At 39.8% G+C, this 14,787-nt stretch overlaps 1 protein-coding gene across 1 annotated transcript; it reads right to left on the bottom strand.

The window, feature by feature from the left end:
* Positions 1-1,936: 1,936 nt before the first annotated feature.
* Positions 1,937-14,285, bottom strand: serinc4 (serine incorporator 4; the record flags this gene model as incomplete). The annotated part of the gene is made up of 6 exons (XM_023406935.1): positions 13,860-14,285; positions 8,573-8,740; positions 7,377-7,555; positions 4,964-5,043; positions 4,533-4,626; positions 1,937-2,148 (listed from the first exon to the last, which is right to left on the bottom strand). Coding segments are annotated over exons 1-6 (853 nt in total), but the record flags the coding sequence as incomplete, so codon positions are not given.
* Positions 14,286-14,787: the final 502 nt, after the last annotated feature.

Below are 14,787 nucleotides of genomic sequence, written 5' to 3'. Positions count from 1 at the left end.
TACTTTTTTTACCTTAATATACTATGACGTTTTCATGCCTTACTATACTATCACGTTTTCTTGCATTACTATACTATGATGGTTTTATGACTTTTTATGCCTTACTATACTATGATGTTTTCATGTCTTACTATACTATGTCATTTTTATAACTTTTTTTGCTTTACTATACTATGATGTTTTCATGCATTATTATACAGTTATTTTTATGACTTTTTATGCCTTATTATAATATGATGGTTTAATGCCTTACTATATGTTGTTTTTATGACTTTTCATGCCTTACTATAATATGTTGTTTTTATGACTTTTTTTGCCTTACGATACTATGTCGTTTTTATGACTTTTTATGCCTTACTATACTATGATGTTTTTATGACTCTTTTTGCCTTACTATACTATGTCGTTTTTATGACTTTTTATGCCTTACTATACTATGATGTTTTTATGCCTTACTATACTATGATGTTTTCATGCCTTACTATACTATGTTGTTTTTATGACTTTTTATGCCTTACTATACTATGTCGTTTTTATGACTTTTTATGCCTTACTATACTATGTTGTTTTTATGACTTTTTATGCCTTACTATACTATGTCGTTTTTATGACTTTTTATGCCTTACTATACTATGATGTTTTCATGCCTTACTATACTATGATGTTTTTATGACTTTTTTTGCTTTACGATACTATGTCGTTTTTATGACGTCTTTATGCCTTACTATACTATGTTATTTTTATGCATTATTATACAATGTTATTTTTATGACTTTTTTTGCCTTACTATACTATGATGTTTTCATGCCTTATTATACTATGTTTTTTTATGACTTTTTATGCTTTACTATAATATGTTGTTTTTATGACTTTTTTTGCCTTACTATACTATGTTGTTTTTATGACTTTTTATGCCTTACTATAATATGACGTTTTCAAGCCTTACTATACTATGTTGTTTTTATGACTTTTTTTGCCTTACTATACTATGACGTTTTCATGCATTATTATACTATGATGTTTTTATGACTTTTTATGCCTTACTATACTATGATGTTTTCATGCCTTACTATACTATGTTGTTTTTATGACTTTTCATGCCTTACTATAATATAATGTTTTTATGAGTTTTTTTGCCTTACCATACCATGTCGTTTTTATGACTTTTTCATGCCTTACTATACTATGACGTTTTTATGACTTTTTTCACCTTACTATACTATGTCATTATTATGAGTTTTTATACCTTACTATACTATGATTTTTTCATGCATTATTATACTATGTTATTTTTATGACTTTTTATGCCTTACTATAATATGACCATTTCATGCCTTACTATACTATGTCATTTTTTGTGACATTTTTTCTCTTACTATAATATAATGTTTTTATGAGTTTTTTTGCCCTACCATACCATGTCGTTTTTATGACGTTTTCATGCCTTACTATACTATGTCGTTTTTATTACTTTTTTTGCCTTACTATACTATGATGTTTTCATGCCTTACTATACTATGTTGTTTTTATTACTTTTTTTGCCTTACTATACTATGTTGTTTTTATTACTTTTTTTGACTTACTATACTACGTTGTTTTTATTACTTTTTATGCCTCACTATACTACCAATGTTGAGACCAAACCTACGTCCCTGCCTCAGCCTGTACTTCAGTAAATGTACTGAGTTACTTCTTTCCTCTGCAAACAGCTGTATGTTTCAATCATAAAAGCCAGACATGTGCTAACAAAGAAGGCCTGCACTCAACTTTTGGTTTTTAAAGGGAGAAACAGATAATATTAGCTTACATCTAATTATTATTATCTGCAGCAGCACTGGTTTCAACAGGGTGATGTTTGCATAGCTGGATATAGACATAGTGTTATTTCACCGCTGAGAATTGATGACAGACGTGTGAGTGTGTTTCATCAACTCACTCTGCTTCACACACGGAGTGACAGCAATGAAGGACATGAGGCCGCAGAGCCCCAGGTTGATCCACAGCAGGGCCTTGTTGAAGTGGCAGGCGATGGGGTGTGTGTAGTACTTGTACATGAAGGTGAAGGCCATGGTGGCGATGGTGTAGAAGAAGAGAGTGGCACACATCACCGCCAGGTACCAACGCTTGTTTTCTGCCGCTCCGGTCAACCTGAGCAACAGGACAGAGGACAGAGAGAAGGTTTCAGCTTCACATCCATCCTGCAGGCAATTATTCTCTATGGATGCTGCTGTTTGTCACAGTTTAACATCACAAAAACCAGTCGGAATCTCACCATTAATTTCGGTCACAAAACAAGGTGCAATGGATTTATTTATGGTGCAAATCCACCATTTATTTAAAGGATTTCCTTGTTTTCATGTGAATTTCTGAGGTCACTTAAGTGAAATTTGCCACATGTATCAAATGTATCCATAGATATCCATAAAACAGAACTTTTTGGCCACTTGGGTAAGAAGTGGAAACAAGCGGTGGACAGAACATTAGCCTCTTATCATGGAGCAACACTATCTTTCATTTGGAGTCGTGTTTGTGTTCACTTGATGAGTCTAAAGAATAAGAAAAGTCACACATTTTCAAATCCAACACGCAGGGACTTTAATCTTAAAAAGTATTGAATTGTAGAACGAAGAGAAGTTTCCCCAGACAGTTTACACACCAGATTTCAGATGCTTTTGCAAAGTGAGTCCAGTATTTTTCCTCATTGTCAGTGATCACAACATATGCTGTAAGAGTCAGAGCACACAATAGTGTGGGTGATGGAGAAGCTAACATCTCAGAGAGGGTATTCTTCTCTTCTGACATGCAAACCCAGGAGGGAGAAACAATCAGGTGAATGAAAACCCCAGACCACTGTAAAGGGAATAAGAGGATTTCTAGTTTGTGTGCGTTCGCTTTGGAAAAGGTCCTGAACGGATAAATCCTCTTAGCTGTCTTAGCTACAGCTCTGCCATGTCACAGCGGAGTTCAGAGGTGGCTGAGAGAGAGTGATGGCACAACAGCAACAGCTGGACACAGTAAATAACATCTGGGACAAGCCGTCTGTCAGAGGACGTATCTTGTCTGAGCAAATGAGGGCATGACAGAAGAGACACGACAAGAGGCCAATGGAAAGAAAAGACTGAGTGAAGTAAACACAGCAACGCATGAGCGGGTAAAATATGTAAACAAGCAAATAAAGAAACAAATGGAGCAGAGCGTGAGCTGAGGCAGAGCAGTGACTTACCTGGTTCATTCATGCCTCACCGGATCATCAGCTCCGTGACAACCAGCTGACTATAAACATCCACAAACCACATCAGTGCAGGTTTACAGTGAGGCCATTAAACCTGAAGCGTCTCACAGTTACTGCTGAGACTTTCACACTGCCACAGCTCCCTCCAACATCCAACCTCCTCCCTATGTGTAGGTTTTTGGTATTATTGACTTAAAAAAAAAGATTTAATTACAACTGCAACAATTAGTCGATTAATTGATTAGTGGCTCGACAGAAAATGTATCAGCAACAGTTTTGACAATCAAATGATTATTTGTCACTTTTTAGGAAAAAGTTGTTTTTTTTCAGGATTTGAGCTTTTCTTTGTCCCAGATGATAACAAACTGAATATTTTGCTGTTCACCTGAGGACTGTAGCAAATTATACAAGGTGTTTTTCACTAATTCATAGCAGTTCATCAAGAAAACAATCAGATTAATTGATAATGAAAATAATCATTGGTTACAGCCCTGATTCTATAACCTGACCATTTGCTATAAATCATCAATGCTTTCACCCAAGTGTCAAACATTAAAACATAAATAAATAAGAATAAGAAAAAGTATCACCTGGTACTAAAGAGTAAAACCAAGCAAACAAAAAAATGTAAACTGTAAAAGAAACAAAGAAAGTAGTAGACCTCTGTCTGTGTCTGTCTGTCTGTCTGCGTGTCTGTCTGCGTGTCTGTCTTTCTGTCTGTCTGTCTGTCTGTCTGTCTGTCTGTCTGTCTGTCTGTCTGTCACAGATGTTGGCGAGGTAAGTCTGTGATTTACACAGCTCTGCTGGGCAGAAGGTGAATCTATCATCACCAGTGTAGAACAGACTCTTTTCTCCAGATGTGAACCAACCAACATCTGTATGTGCATGTATGTATGAAGATGTGAGGGATCTTAAATAATACATTACTGCTGTCCTGTGAAAACCATGTATCTTCAAACTATCAGCTTTTCATGTTTAGAAAATCGAGTGTGGTTTTATGTTCCTTTTTATGTTTTTATTCACTCAATTGAATGTTTTTTTATGTTGTGTTTGTGTTTGTAGAAAAATGATCAGACTCAAATGAAAATTAGCGCAGTCATGTAATAACCCTGGATGGGCTATGTGTTGGGACTGGGAGCCATCAAAGTCAGAGACGATTCAAAACTAATAAAGTTTTAATCTTATAACAGCTAAAAAACAAGATTCTCACTGACAATGATCTCAGCATATACGGTAACAAAGTGCAGACTGCAGTTATATACTTAATATATGATATTATTCATTTGATGCTCTCACTCACCAGTTCTTGTTCCAGGTGTGTGCAAAAGCTGTGATGAGGATGAGTTGGATGAGGATGAAGGCAAATCCTCCCACCACACCAACATAATGCCAAGCTGGGAGAAGAAAAGGAGAGAAAGAGGAGCCATCAGACGTTGATTTACTTCAGGGAAGTGAGAGAGAAAAAAGAAAGCTGTAAATCATAAATCAGCTGTGATATCAGGAATGTATCAACATTGGATTTATTGTTGCTAAACAAAGTCAAATCAAGCTTCAGAGTTTTAGAGAGATTTATGGTCCAATAATTCACAGCAGTCGACATGAAGGGTGTTTTCAGGAGCGGATCTCTGCTGCCCTCTAGCAGGATCACAGGGAGGTGCACCAACAACATCATCGCCATCAGCTCTTTATTCTCAGTAAGGTTTTATTTTCAGCCTCTGCTCAGTCTCTCACCATGCAGGAAGGACTCTGTTGGGATGAAGAAGGCAGCGGTGCACATCCCGAGCAGGGTGATGAACTTTAGGAACCAGAAGCTGCATGAGAGAGATGAACAGGAAAGGACAAAACAGAGGAACAGACACCAGTTAGTTTTCTAAGGTTAAACATGAAGACTTATTCATTGTCCTTTACATTTTTATTTGTTTTAACATTATGAAATTATACAAAAATACAAATTGTTGCTTCAGACATTATTTACCGAGGAAATTTTGAAAAGAAGCAATCTGTGTCATTCTGGCCTATAATTTTAATATATTAATCATTTTACATTCATTATTAATCTCAGGCTTTCTCATTTTCTAGTTTAAATTACTGATGCAGAGTGTGGCAAACTGGGAGAATTTAAAACTCCTTGAATAATTTTCTCTCCTCTATTCTCTTCAGTCCAAAGACCAGTGATTTTAATATTAAAGGATTACTAAGTTTGAATGCATTTTTCACTGTTCTACGAATCAATTGGCTTCTAAACCTGTGACGGATTACACAACTGCAGCAGGTTTCAACTGGAACAAACACAAACACATTCAAAACTCACAAAACAATTGGAAATGATCAGAAGAAAACGTAAAGTGAAGACCAAAAATGGTAAAAAGCTATTGTATGGTCTACATCAGGGGTGAAGAGTTAGGTTCAACTGAGGGCCAGTTTATTCAGCGTGCTTCAATGGGGGCAACACGGGCACCATGGAGATGAAGCCCAGTGTGTTGTCAATGTTACTGTCACTGTAGTGAACAGCGATCTCTTCCATCTGGTTGAATGAATCTACTGTTGTTATTGTTGCTTTTTTGAATTTCAGCTGCCATGTCCATCAGACACCGGTTTGTGTTTCAGTCACAAATCATCAATTATATTTGTCTCTTTGGTCGGCCAAATATTTTTATCGGAGGGCCACACTTGGCCCAGGAGCCGCTATTTGCCCAACACTGGTCTGTATGGTTTGAAATCATCATGATTTTGTTTTGGTGTCTTTTTTGGTTACGCTTTGAGTGTTGAGACACACTGTAAGTTACTTTTGACAGCACCAGGTTGGTGGCGCTGCACAGCTGCGACCCAGACTCTGTTGGAACCACTGTATGTTTGACTTAGCAGGATAAGGATCTGTGCAATAGCCATGTTTTGTTGTTTCCTTTCATTTTTCTACTTTATTTAACTTTGCTCACAGGTACATTAAACTGTGAAAGCAAATTTTATCTCAACCTCCGTCCAGACAGAATCCATGTCCATCTGGACCTCCATGTTACTGTGTCTGGTCTTTATAACGACATCCAAGACTTCAGCAGGGCACTGGGTCACTCCCTGACCCCCCCTTCTGCAGACCACTTAGACCTGTAACCCTTTGCCAAAAACCTTGAAACCTTTCACCGTGGCACTGATAAGACTCTTGTGAGTAGATTTATACCAGAGAGGAGCAGCAATCCAGTCTGTCAAATCCTAATCCCAGCGACGTCACTGCTCTAATCGAGTGCCCTGCTGTGGAAAGTGTGACAACAAAGAGCTTTATATAGAGCAGCAGGCCGGGTCAGGTGAGCACAGTGAGAGACACTTTCTCCTTTGAGACTGCTGAGTATTTTAAGGTGTGTGTACTTTAGGTCCATTCTGTCTTTCTTTTATATTGCCTGTCTGCAAGCAGGATCAATTAAAAAATTGGAGAGTTGTTGATAATTTTATGATGTCAGGTTTGAATTTATGTCATTTAAAGGTCCCACATTGTATAAATGTAGTGCTTAGGTAGAAGCATGTGTTCTTTGATTATAAAGCAGGTCTAGGTTCTATATTAATACTGTGAAAGTGTCAAAGCCTCAGTCCGCAGAGAAATCCACACAGGCTGTATTCAGAAACTGAGCCTTAAAACGAGCTGTCAGGACTTCTGTAACTTTGTGATGTCACAACAAAGCAGTCACCACTCTGCAGCCCTGCCCACCTGGACCCACCATCCAACCTTACAGGATTTGGTTTCTCTGAGTGTTTACCTGAAATCTGCTATATTATTATTCATTTATTATTCCATCACTCAGACATCCAATCAGAAGACAGACTCAGAGCCTCCTCTCTTCTGATTGGCTCACCGACCTGCTGTTACTAGAGAAGCCTCAGATGTTTAAAACTACATTGAGATGGTTTTTGGTTCTTAAAACCACAAATATATCTTCTTACGGCTCGACACTTGTGTAAAATATGTTGTGCTATGCTATGTTGTTATGCTGTCAGATGAGATAAACCAGCATAAACTGTTTTGTAGCCTCCTGATCAATAACTTATTTAGTGTTGGCTGTTTTAATGATTTGTAATTACATCCATGAGCCACACCAATCACAGCGTCTTGGTTCAGATTAAACATGTGTGAGGAGGTAAACTCTGCGGCACTGACCCGTTGTGTATGAGCGCTCTGAAGTCCTGACTGGACTTCACGTCTATGAGGAAGATCGCCATCATCAGGTAGAAACAAGAAGTGCCGAAGCAGACCCTGTAGACCGCTGAGTAGCCCACCAGCATCTCACAGTGGCCTCCGCCATGCGCCTGGTCACACACCATGTTGAAGAAAGGCACCTGAAACACACACACACACACGTACACACCATCTTTAATCTGTCAGTGCCTCCATTTATCTGTGTGTCTGTCTGACCGGGTGAAGAGTTCAGATGATGCCAAACATTACGGCTAATGGCTAAACTATTGTTCACCAAACCAGAGTTTAAAGGAGGAGATGCGGTTTTTCTTTTAGTGTAGAATCACCATGGCAACAGCGACAGGCTGCAGGTTCAGTTTTTTTTTAATGTGTGTCAAAAGAGAGTTTGCTTTGGGAGGCACCAGTGCTGCTGTTTACTTGATACTGTGATCTATTTTTTAAATGTGTGATGCACATGATCCTTTTTGCAACATGAAACATTATGTCATTATAGATTATATTCCCAGAATCATTTTCAATTTAGATAGTTTCACAAATTCTCAAGTCTGTCAGACGCCCATATGAAGACTGAAAACCCCCTTTTCATACTGGCAATTACAACATCTGCTCCTGACAAGCCTCCAGATTCACATCTGTGTTAGCACAAGTAAAGGTTACAGTAAGTTAAGTGTCAAATCTCTTATTCTGCTTCTATCTTATTCATTTTTGCCATCTGACTGAAATGAAATTAATTTTTCTCTGTGAACTATCAAATGTGTTTCACGTGTTTAACATCCTCTCCGTGTAATTGGCTGTTGTAGTTGTTCACAAACCATCTTGGGATATAAAAGAACGGCAGAGCTGAACACTGAGGTCTCATCACCATTTCCTGCTCCCTGTTTTCTATAATTGTGTTTTTAATTGTGTTAACAGTGTCGTTATACAGCTCTCTTGTTCTGTTGCCAGTTGTGTAACAGAGATTATTGGTTATATTTCAGTTGATTCCTTTGTATTAATGTTTTGTCATCTGATCTCCTGGAAGCTCCTCGGGGTGCGTGGCCATATTGATTGTCTTCTTTCTAATTTTGATCATATTCACAAAATAAAATCATCTCCAGCCTGTATTCACAGCTCCTCGGGCAAAACAAATTAACCAAACAATAAGATCCAGCACTCACATTTTCCCTGACGAGCTCAGAGACGGTTCGGGACAGCATGAGGCAGGAGACGGCACAGCTCATGATGTGGAAGAGGGTGTACATGACCCGCGTGCTGGTGGAGGATTTGACCGGAGGACAAAAGGCACAGCAGAGCGAGCAAGGAGCCGGTCCACAGCAGCAGCATATCTGAGGAGGAGAGGACGGAGGCAGCAGCTCAGCATCCAAACAAAACGAGCAAACAAATACAAAAACACTCTGACGAAGAACGTTTTCACTGATGGATGTTCTGCCTTTAAATCACATGAATATGATCCACACACTGCTGACATCACATATAAATAATATGCATGTGCATGTTGCAAAAAGTGAACAAACAGAGGCATTAATCATCTGACCGTCACTGAGCTCAGGTGATTTGTCATTAGTGGATATTATAAACTATATTTCTATTCCATTAAATGGGTAATAAATTAATGGAATACTAAATACTTAATGCATTTTACGAGGGTGTTTTAAACCATCATGTCTGACTAAACAAAAGCTTTCTCTATAGCAAAATAAATCCAGCCCATACTTGGGCCACATGCTTGTTTCCTCTGACCCAGTATACGCCCATTTCCACCACCCGAATCTGGCCCAGATACGGCACGATTGTCAGATGCTACTTCCACATCTAGACCAATTCTAGCACACACACACACACAAACAAACACACACACACGCACACACACACGCACAGACAGTCTTTAAGCTGTCAGTCAATACCGGAGGATAACAGACGGACTCTGCCCAGATGTATATGGGCCAGACTCGGGCCGAGGTCCCAGGCATATGTTGTTCATTTTACTATCTGGGTTATAATATACATTTTATAATGATGCTGCTTGGTCTGACAGCGTTTTTCTTCATGTGACCATTTACTAGAAACTACAGTTCTTTTTGGATCTTGACCTGGGCTGTATCCACAGTATTTCACTAAAGTTAGAATTTACAGAAAACTACTAAAAAGTAAAAGTTTAATTACAGAGGGGTCATGTTTGTGTAAGTAGATGAGTAAGCAAATCTGCTCATAAGAAATTACTGTCCAACAATCTGTTACTCGAGAACAAACTGAGACCAGTGATCTGCACTGGACCTGAAGAGACTAAATCATGTTTTAGGTTTCCAGACTGGACTCTCCGTCACAATCCTTAAACACTGTATGTGTCAGGTCAAACAGTCTGAAGACTTTTGGGAGGCACAGTATCAGATCGCCTACTCTGAGTGTTTGGCAGCGCGGTGCGGTTGGTCGCAGATTAATCTAATGAGTCCAGCAGCATCTGGCTGGTTCTGATTCTGGCAAATCAGGGCTGTGGATAACTGGACATGAGCCCATCACTGCTGATCCTGAGCTAAATCTAAGGAGGCAAAACCTGCGTGCACATCTGTCTGATGCTTCAGCGAACTCAGCAGATTACAGTCTGGAGGTCTGTCTGTGTTTTCAGGGTCACAAGATGACGTGAGGGGAAGGAAAAATGGTTTCAGCTGTGTGTGTAAGTCTTTCTGTGTTTCTCTGTGAAAACACTCAGTGACTTTCTCAGATTTAGTCTCAAAAGTTAAAATCACTGTTGGACAAACGTGCAGCCTGTAACACACTGTATGGATGCAGTGGACCCAGATATATTATTACTCATCACATGCAGATCATAATCTGATGGATAATGCAGAGAAGCTTATCCAACATCTTCTCTTTGAAGGGAAGACTGAATAAAAATAGAGCTTTAATCATGTACAGTAAAATGATTTGACCCCGTAACAGATGAAACATGATTAAAAGGACAGTTTGTCTTGTTTTTTTTTTCTTGTCTCCAACAGTGGAATCAAACCGTTATCAGAGAGAAATATTTAAATATACTGCTGCAATGCATCAGGTCTTTCAGCATCTTCTCAGAAAGGAACTGAAATTTGTTGTATAGATTGACACTGTGACCTTTCCTCTGTCCATGGCCAGATTAACCTCTTCCAGGCTCCTGGGCCGCCTGGGGTCCTGGATTGACCCACCAGCAGGGTTGACCTCATACTCAATCATTTCACCTTCTCATAACGTCATGTTGAAATGTTTGATGGAATAAGAATATTTACTGTTTGTTACTCACAGGTACCAGATTCGCAGCAAATTTCTAACATGCAACATGCAAATTACCTTCATATTTCATTATCTTTATATCTTATTGATTACATATTCAACATGTTCCTTTTGCATCTACTCATCTTTTCTTGCCATTTTACTTTTTTGAATGTTTTTTGTGTTTTAAGATTTCTTTTTTTTTTTTTTGCCTTTGCTGTGTATGTTTTCTCTGTAAAGCAGTTTTAGAAAGTCTTGTACAAATAGAGATGTATTATTTCTTTTATTTATTTTCCACTCTCACTCGCCATGGAGAGCTTAAAACACAACCTAAAACAAATGATTCATCATTTATACTTTCAATTAAAAATGCCACGAAAACACCCAAATCTCCCATCTATAAACTGTGGCTCTATGCACACACTGAGATATACGTATTCAGTTCAGTGATATTGGTGCTGTGGTGCTTCAGCAAACACAGGGAAAATGTATAACCTTTATCGAGCCATCTCACAGACAGACAGATCGTCATAACCTCTGCATGTGTTTGTCTTCTGGCCTATGGTTGAATGTTGATCATACAGGGCCGCTGGTGGAGCTGTTGCAGTAAGTGAGTCTAAATCATACAGTGGGTTATATTCAGGTCAAACAGCAGTCAGTTAGGTCTGCTGTGAGTGTGGAGGAATAATCAATGAACAGAGCATCCTGCAGTGTCAGTGACACGGTCATAAATCAAGCGTTGTGCACACGACCTTGTCAAATCAGAACAATCGACTATTTACCACAAACACAGAGCAGGACACAGAGGAGATGATTATGAGACCTCCTGTATCGTTCCAGGTATTCAGAGAGATAATCTGAAAGCTAATCCTGCGTGAATCACATTCTTAATGCACCAGTGATCCAAATGTACCTGTCATCAGACACAGTAGCCCACTTTTCATATTTCATATTCATATTCTTCAAATGTGACATATGTGTGTGTGTATGGTTCAAACATTCTCCATATTAGTACTGATATTGATACTTTGACTTCCATACTGATTCTGATTCTTTTCAATTCCAGTTTTATCAAATCCGTTTAAACAAAAAATTACAATACATATTACAGTACAAATTTTAGTTTTACTTTAGTTGTATTTTTAAGCTCGGTCTCTTTACACATTCCAACATGTTCATGTTAATAAACAGCCAATCACCAGCATTAGATCTTGGATATGCAGGACTGGCTCACTGACGCTGATGAGATTTACTCATTTACGCCTTAGGAATCAATATTTGGTATCGAATGTCAAGATATTTTTTGATCCTCGATAGTATCAAACCAATTCGATATCACTATCAAAGTTCAATACCCAGCTCTACTGACTAACTGCTGTGGCTAACTACAAGACAATGGCAGATTGAATTTGCCTTCATTTCCCACGATTCTCGTGGCTCAGTTTCTTTAAAGACATCGGGGAGGAGTGGGACCAGAAGGCACCTGGTGAGGTGAGACCAGGTGAGGTGTTTTACTTTTCTGATACTTACTTTTTCTACTGATACATTGTAATAACTGTCAAACAAACACATGTTAAACTTCAAAAGTTTCTTGATTTAAAGAAAACGTGTCAACAAACCCAAAACCAAAACCATCAATGAACCGACCCCCGCTAACAACAAGAGACGGCATGAACAGTTTGATCTGACGATGGCGCTATAGGAAAATTCAGAGGATTACCAAAGTTATTGCAGTTCATCCTGAGGGGAACATGAATGTCTGAACTAAATGTAAAGGCAGTTCATCCAATAGTTGTTGAGATGTTTCACTCAAATGTCAACGTCGTGGTGGAGCTAAAGACCGGGGATCACCGAGGTCAGTAGGATTCATCTTCTGGGGAGCAGGAACATCTGTACAAAACTTCATCTCTGTACATCAATAAAGAATTAGAGATGTTTCAATCCGGACCGAAGAAGTGGGTCGACCGAAAAGCAAGTTTCTTCCTGTTTCAGTAACATTTGCTAAAAACTAATTTGCTTCAGAAAATCACTGAGACTTTCTGTCAGACAGTATTGAGATAAAAGTAAAGCCTGCACACTGACTGGAGGCCACCAAATGTATTCAAAAAGACAACGATGCCCTCCAGGTTTGATTTCCATCAGGATGTAGGTAATTACACCTTTTCAATACAAGGAACATTTATGCTCTTGTCCACAGCGACTACAAATGGTACAACATGGTACAAAGCCACAGTTGAACAAAGTAAAGACTGTCAGAAAAAATGCCCCAATTCTCAGTTGATGTTCCACCTGACACAAGTGCCAGAAAGCTCACAGGTGTATGAGGTAATACAGATCTCTCTCTCTCTCTCTCTCTCTCTCTCTCTCTCTCTCTCTCTCTCTCTAGTAAAGGTTAGTTTTTCGAGGACAGGAAGGAACCAGCTGACTGACTGGTGTTTGGTTACTCGCTCCAGTGCTGAGGAAGCACATGGGAGAAAAGTCTGGATTGAGATTTCCCGCCTTGCAGTGACAGTAGGACAGTTGACAGGCTACCGGTAGCGTGAGTATTATCAATTCACTTGATCAGTTCTCGATCATCCCCGTTTTTTTTTTTTTTTACTCCAACTAGCTTCACCGTCATCCAAAGTGACTGTGACTGGACTGGCAGCTGCCTGATCAGCGGTTCCAGATAACCGTCAATGCAAGAGGAGCAACACCACAGACTAAAGCCTCTTGAATTAAAACCATTCTGACACAACTTCAACAAAGAGATTCTGCACTTCTGAGAGGCAACATTTCTGCTAAAGTAGACCGTGTGCTGACAGACAGAAACCAACCTTTGAGATAAATGTAGTGGTGGAACTTAATAACGAAGTACACGTACCAAAGTGCCACTTGTACTTGAGTTATTTTGCAGATTCTGATTAAACAACCAAATGTATGATTAAAATTTGATGCATCACTATTAACATTAAACTGCTGCTTACTTGTTAATGTATTAGTGATAATAGTCAATGATATATGTAGTAATATAACACTTAAAGGCAGCATTAACCTTTGATTCCTATAGGTAGGACATGTGCTTGTAACAGAGTATTTTACACTGCAGTATTGCTACTGGTATTTAAACAAGACACCAGTACTTGAATATCTTGACAGTGAAAAACCTTCAGACTCCAGCTGCAGTCGCTGCCTCCTGTGCTACTGCTCATCAGCTCTCACCTGATAGGCCACCATGTTGAGGAAGTAGTTGTAGATGCCGCTGCGGTTCATCCCCTGAGTGGCCGACATCGTGCCTCTAAACTGCTTTTCCTCGGCCACAGCAGTTCTACATTTGGCCATGAATTTCCAGCACAAACAGTTTTTCTCTCAGATGGCCTGCAAAGATGGCATCCTCACATCCTCACAGAGGCGAGAACACGACATCTAACAGTCCTGTTAGGAGATGGAAATGAAAAGTAAACCCACAACGCTCAATCCGGCAGGTTGTCCCTACACTCTCCTTATGCTGGATTAGCAGTAAATCTAGTCCAGCTGGGCTCCCTGCAGCCGAGAGCCTCAGCATGAGCGCCGGTTCAGCTACTCTCAGTGCAGCCTCGCAGGGGAATAAGTTGTTTTTTTGCCCATATCCTTCCTGCGTGCTTTGGCTCTGCGGCTGTGTTGGGTGCTGCCAGAAAAGAGGGAGAGGTGGTGGAGAATGCCCGGTGCCCTCCCCCCATCCTCCCCCTGTCCTACCCGGTCAGATTAGGCAAAGAGGGGAGGAGGGGGTGAGGAGGAGGAGGAGGAGGAGGAGGAGGAGGTCGACAGGGACCATGTGTCAGTCCCATCTGTCCCTCCCTTCCCTTCCCTTCCCCCCCTCAGCACTACACAAACTCCACAGTACAATGGCATAGTGGTGTTTAATCCAGATTTAGAAAATTAAACAATTACCCCCGGTGTGATTTCTAAATGCCGATGCCTGACTCCTCACAGCCTGCAGCTGCACCTATTGACCCCCCCCCCAGACCTCGTCCAAGTCCGAGTCTGTGTGCCACTCACAGAAAGAGGCCACGTCCATAATCCTAACAAGTTATCATGACTGCATTACGACCCAGAAACACTGAGCTGGGACGGACTGAGCGCAGGCCTGTCTGTGATGGAATCAACAAAG

The sequence above is a fragment of the Seriola lalandi genome, unplaced genomic scaffold (assembly GCF_002814215.2).
Source record: "Seriola lalandi dorsalis isolate HSWRI2012SDOR001 ecotype SW California unplaced genomic scaffold, Sedor1 jcf7180002054320, whole genome shotgun sequence".
NCBI classification, from domain to species: Eukaryota; Metazoa; Chordata; class Actinopteri; order Carangiformes; family Carangidae; genus Seriola; species Seriola lalandi.
Note: the sequence above shows the minus strand (reverse complement) of the source record. Positions and strands in the feature narration are given on the sequence as shown.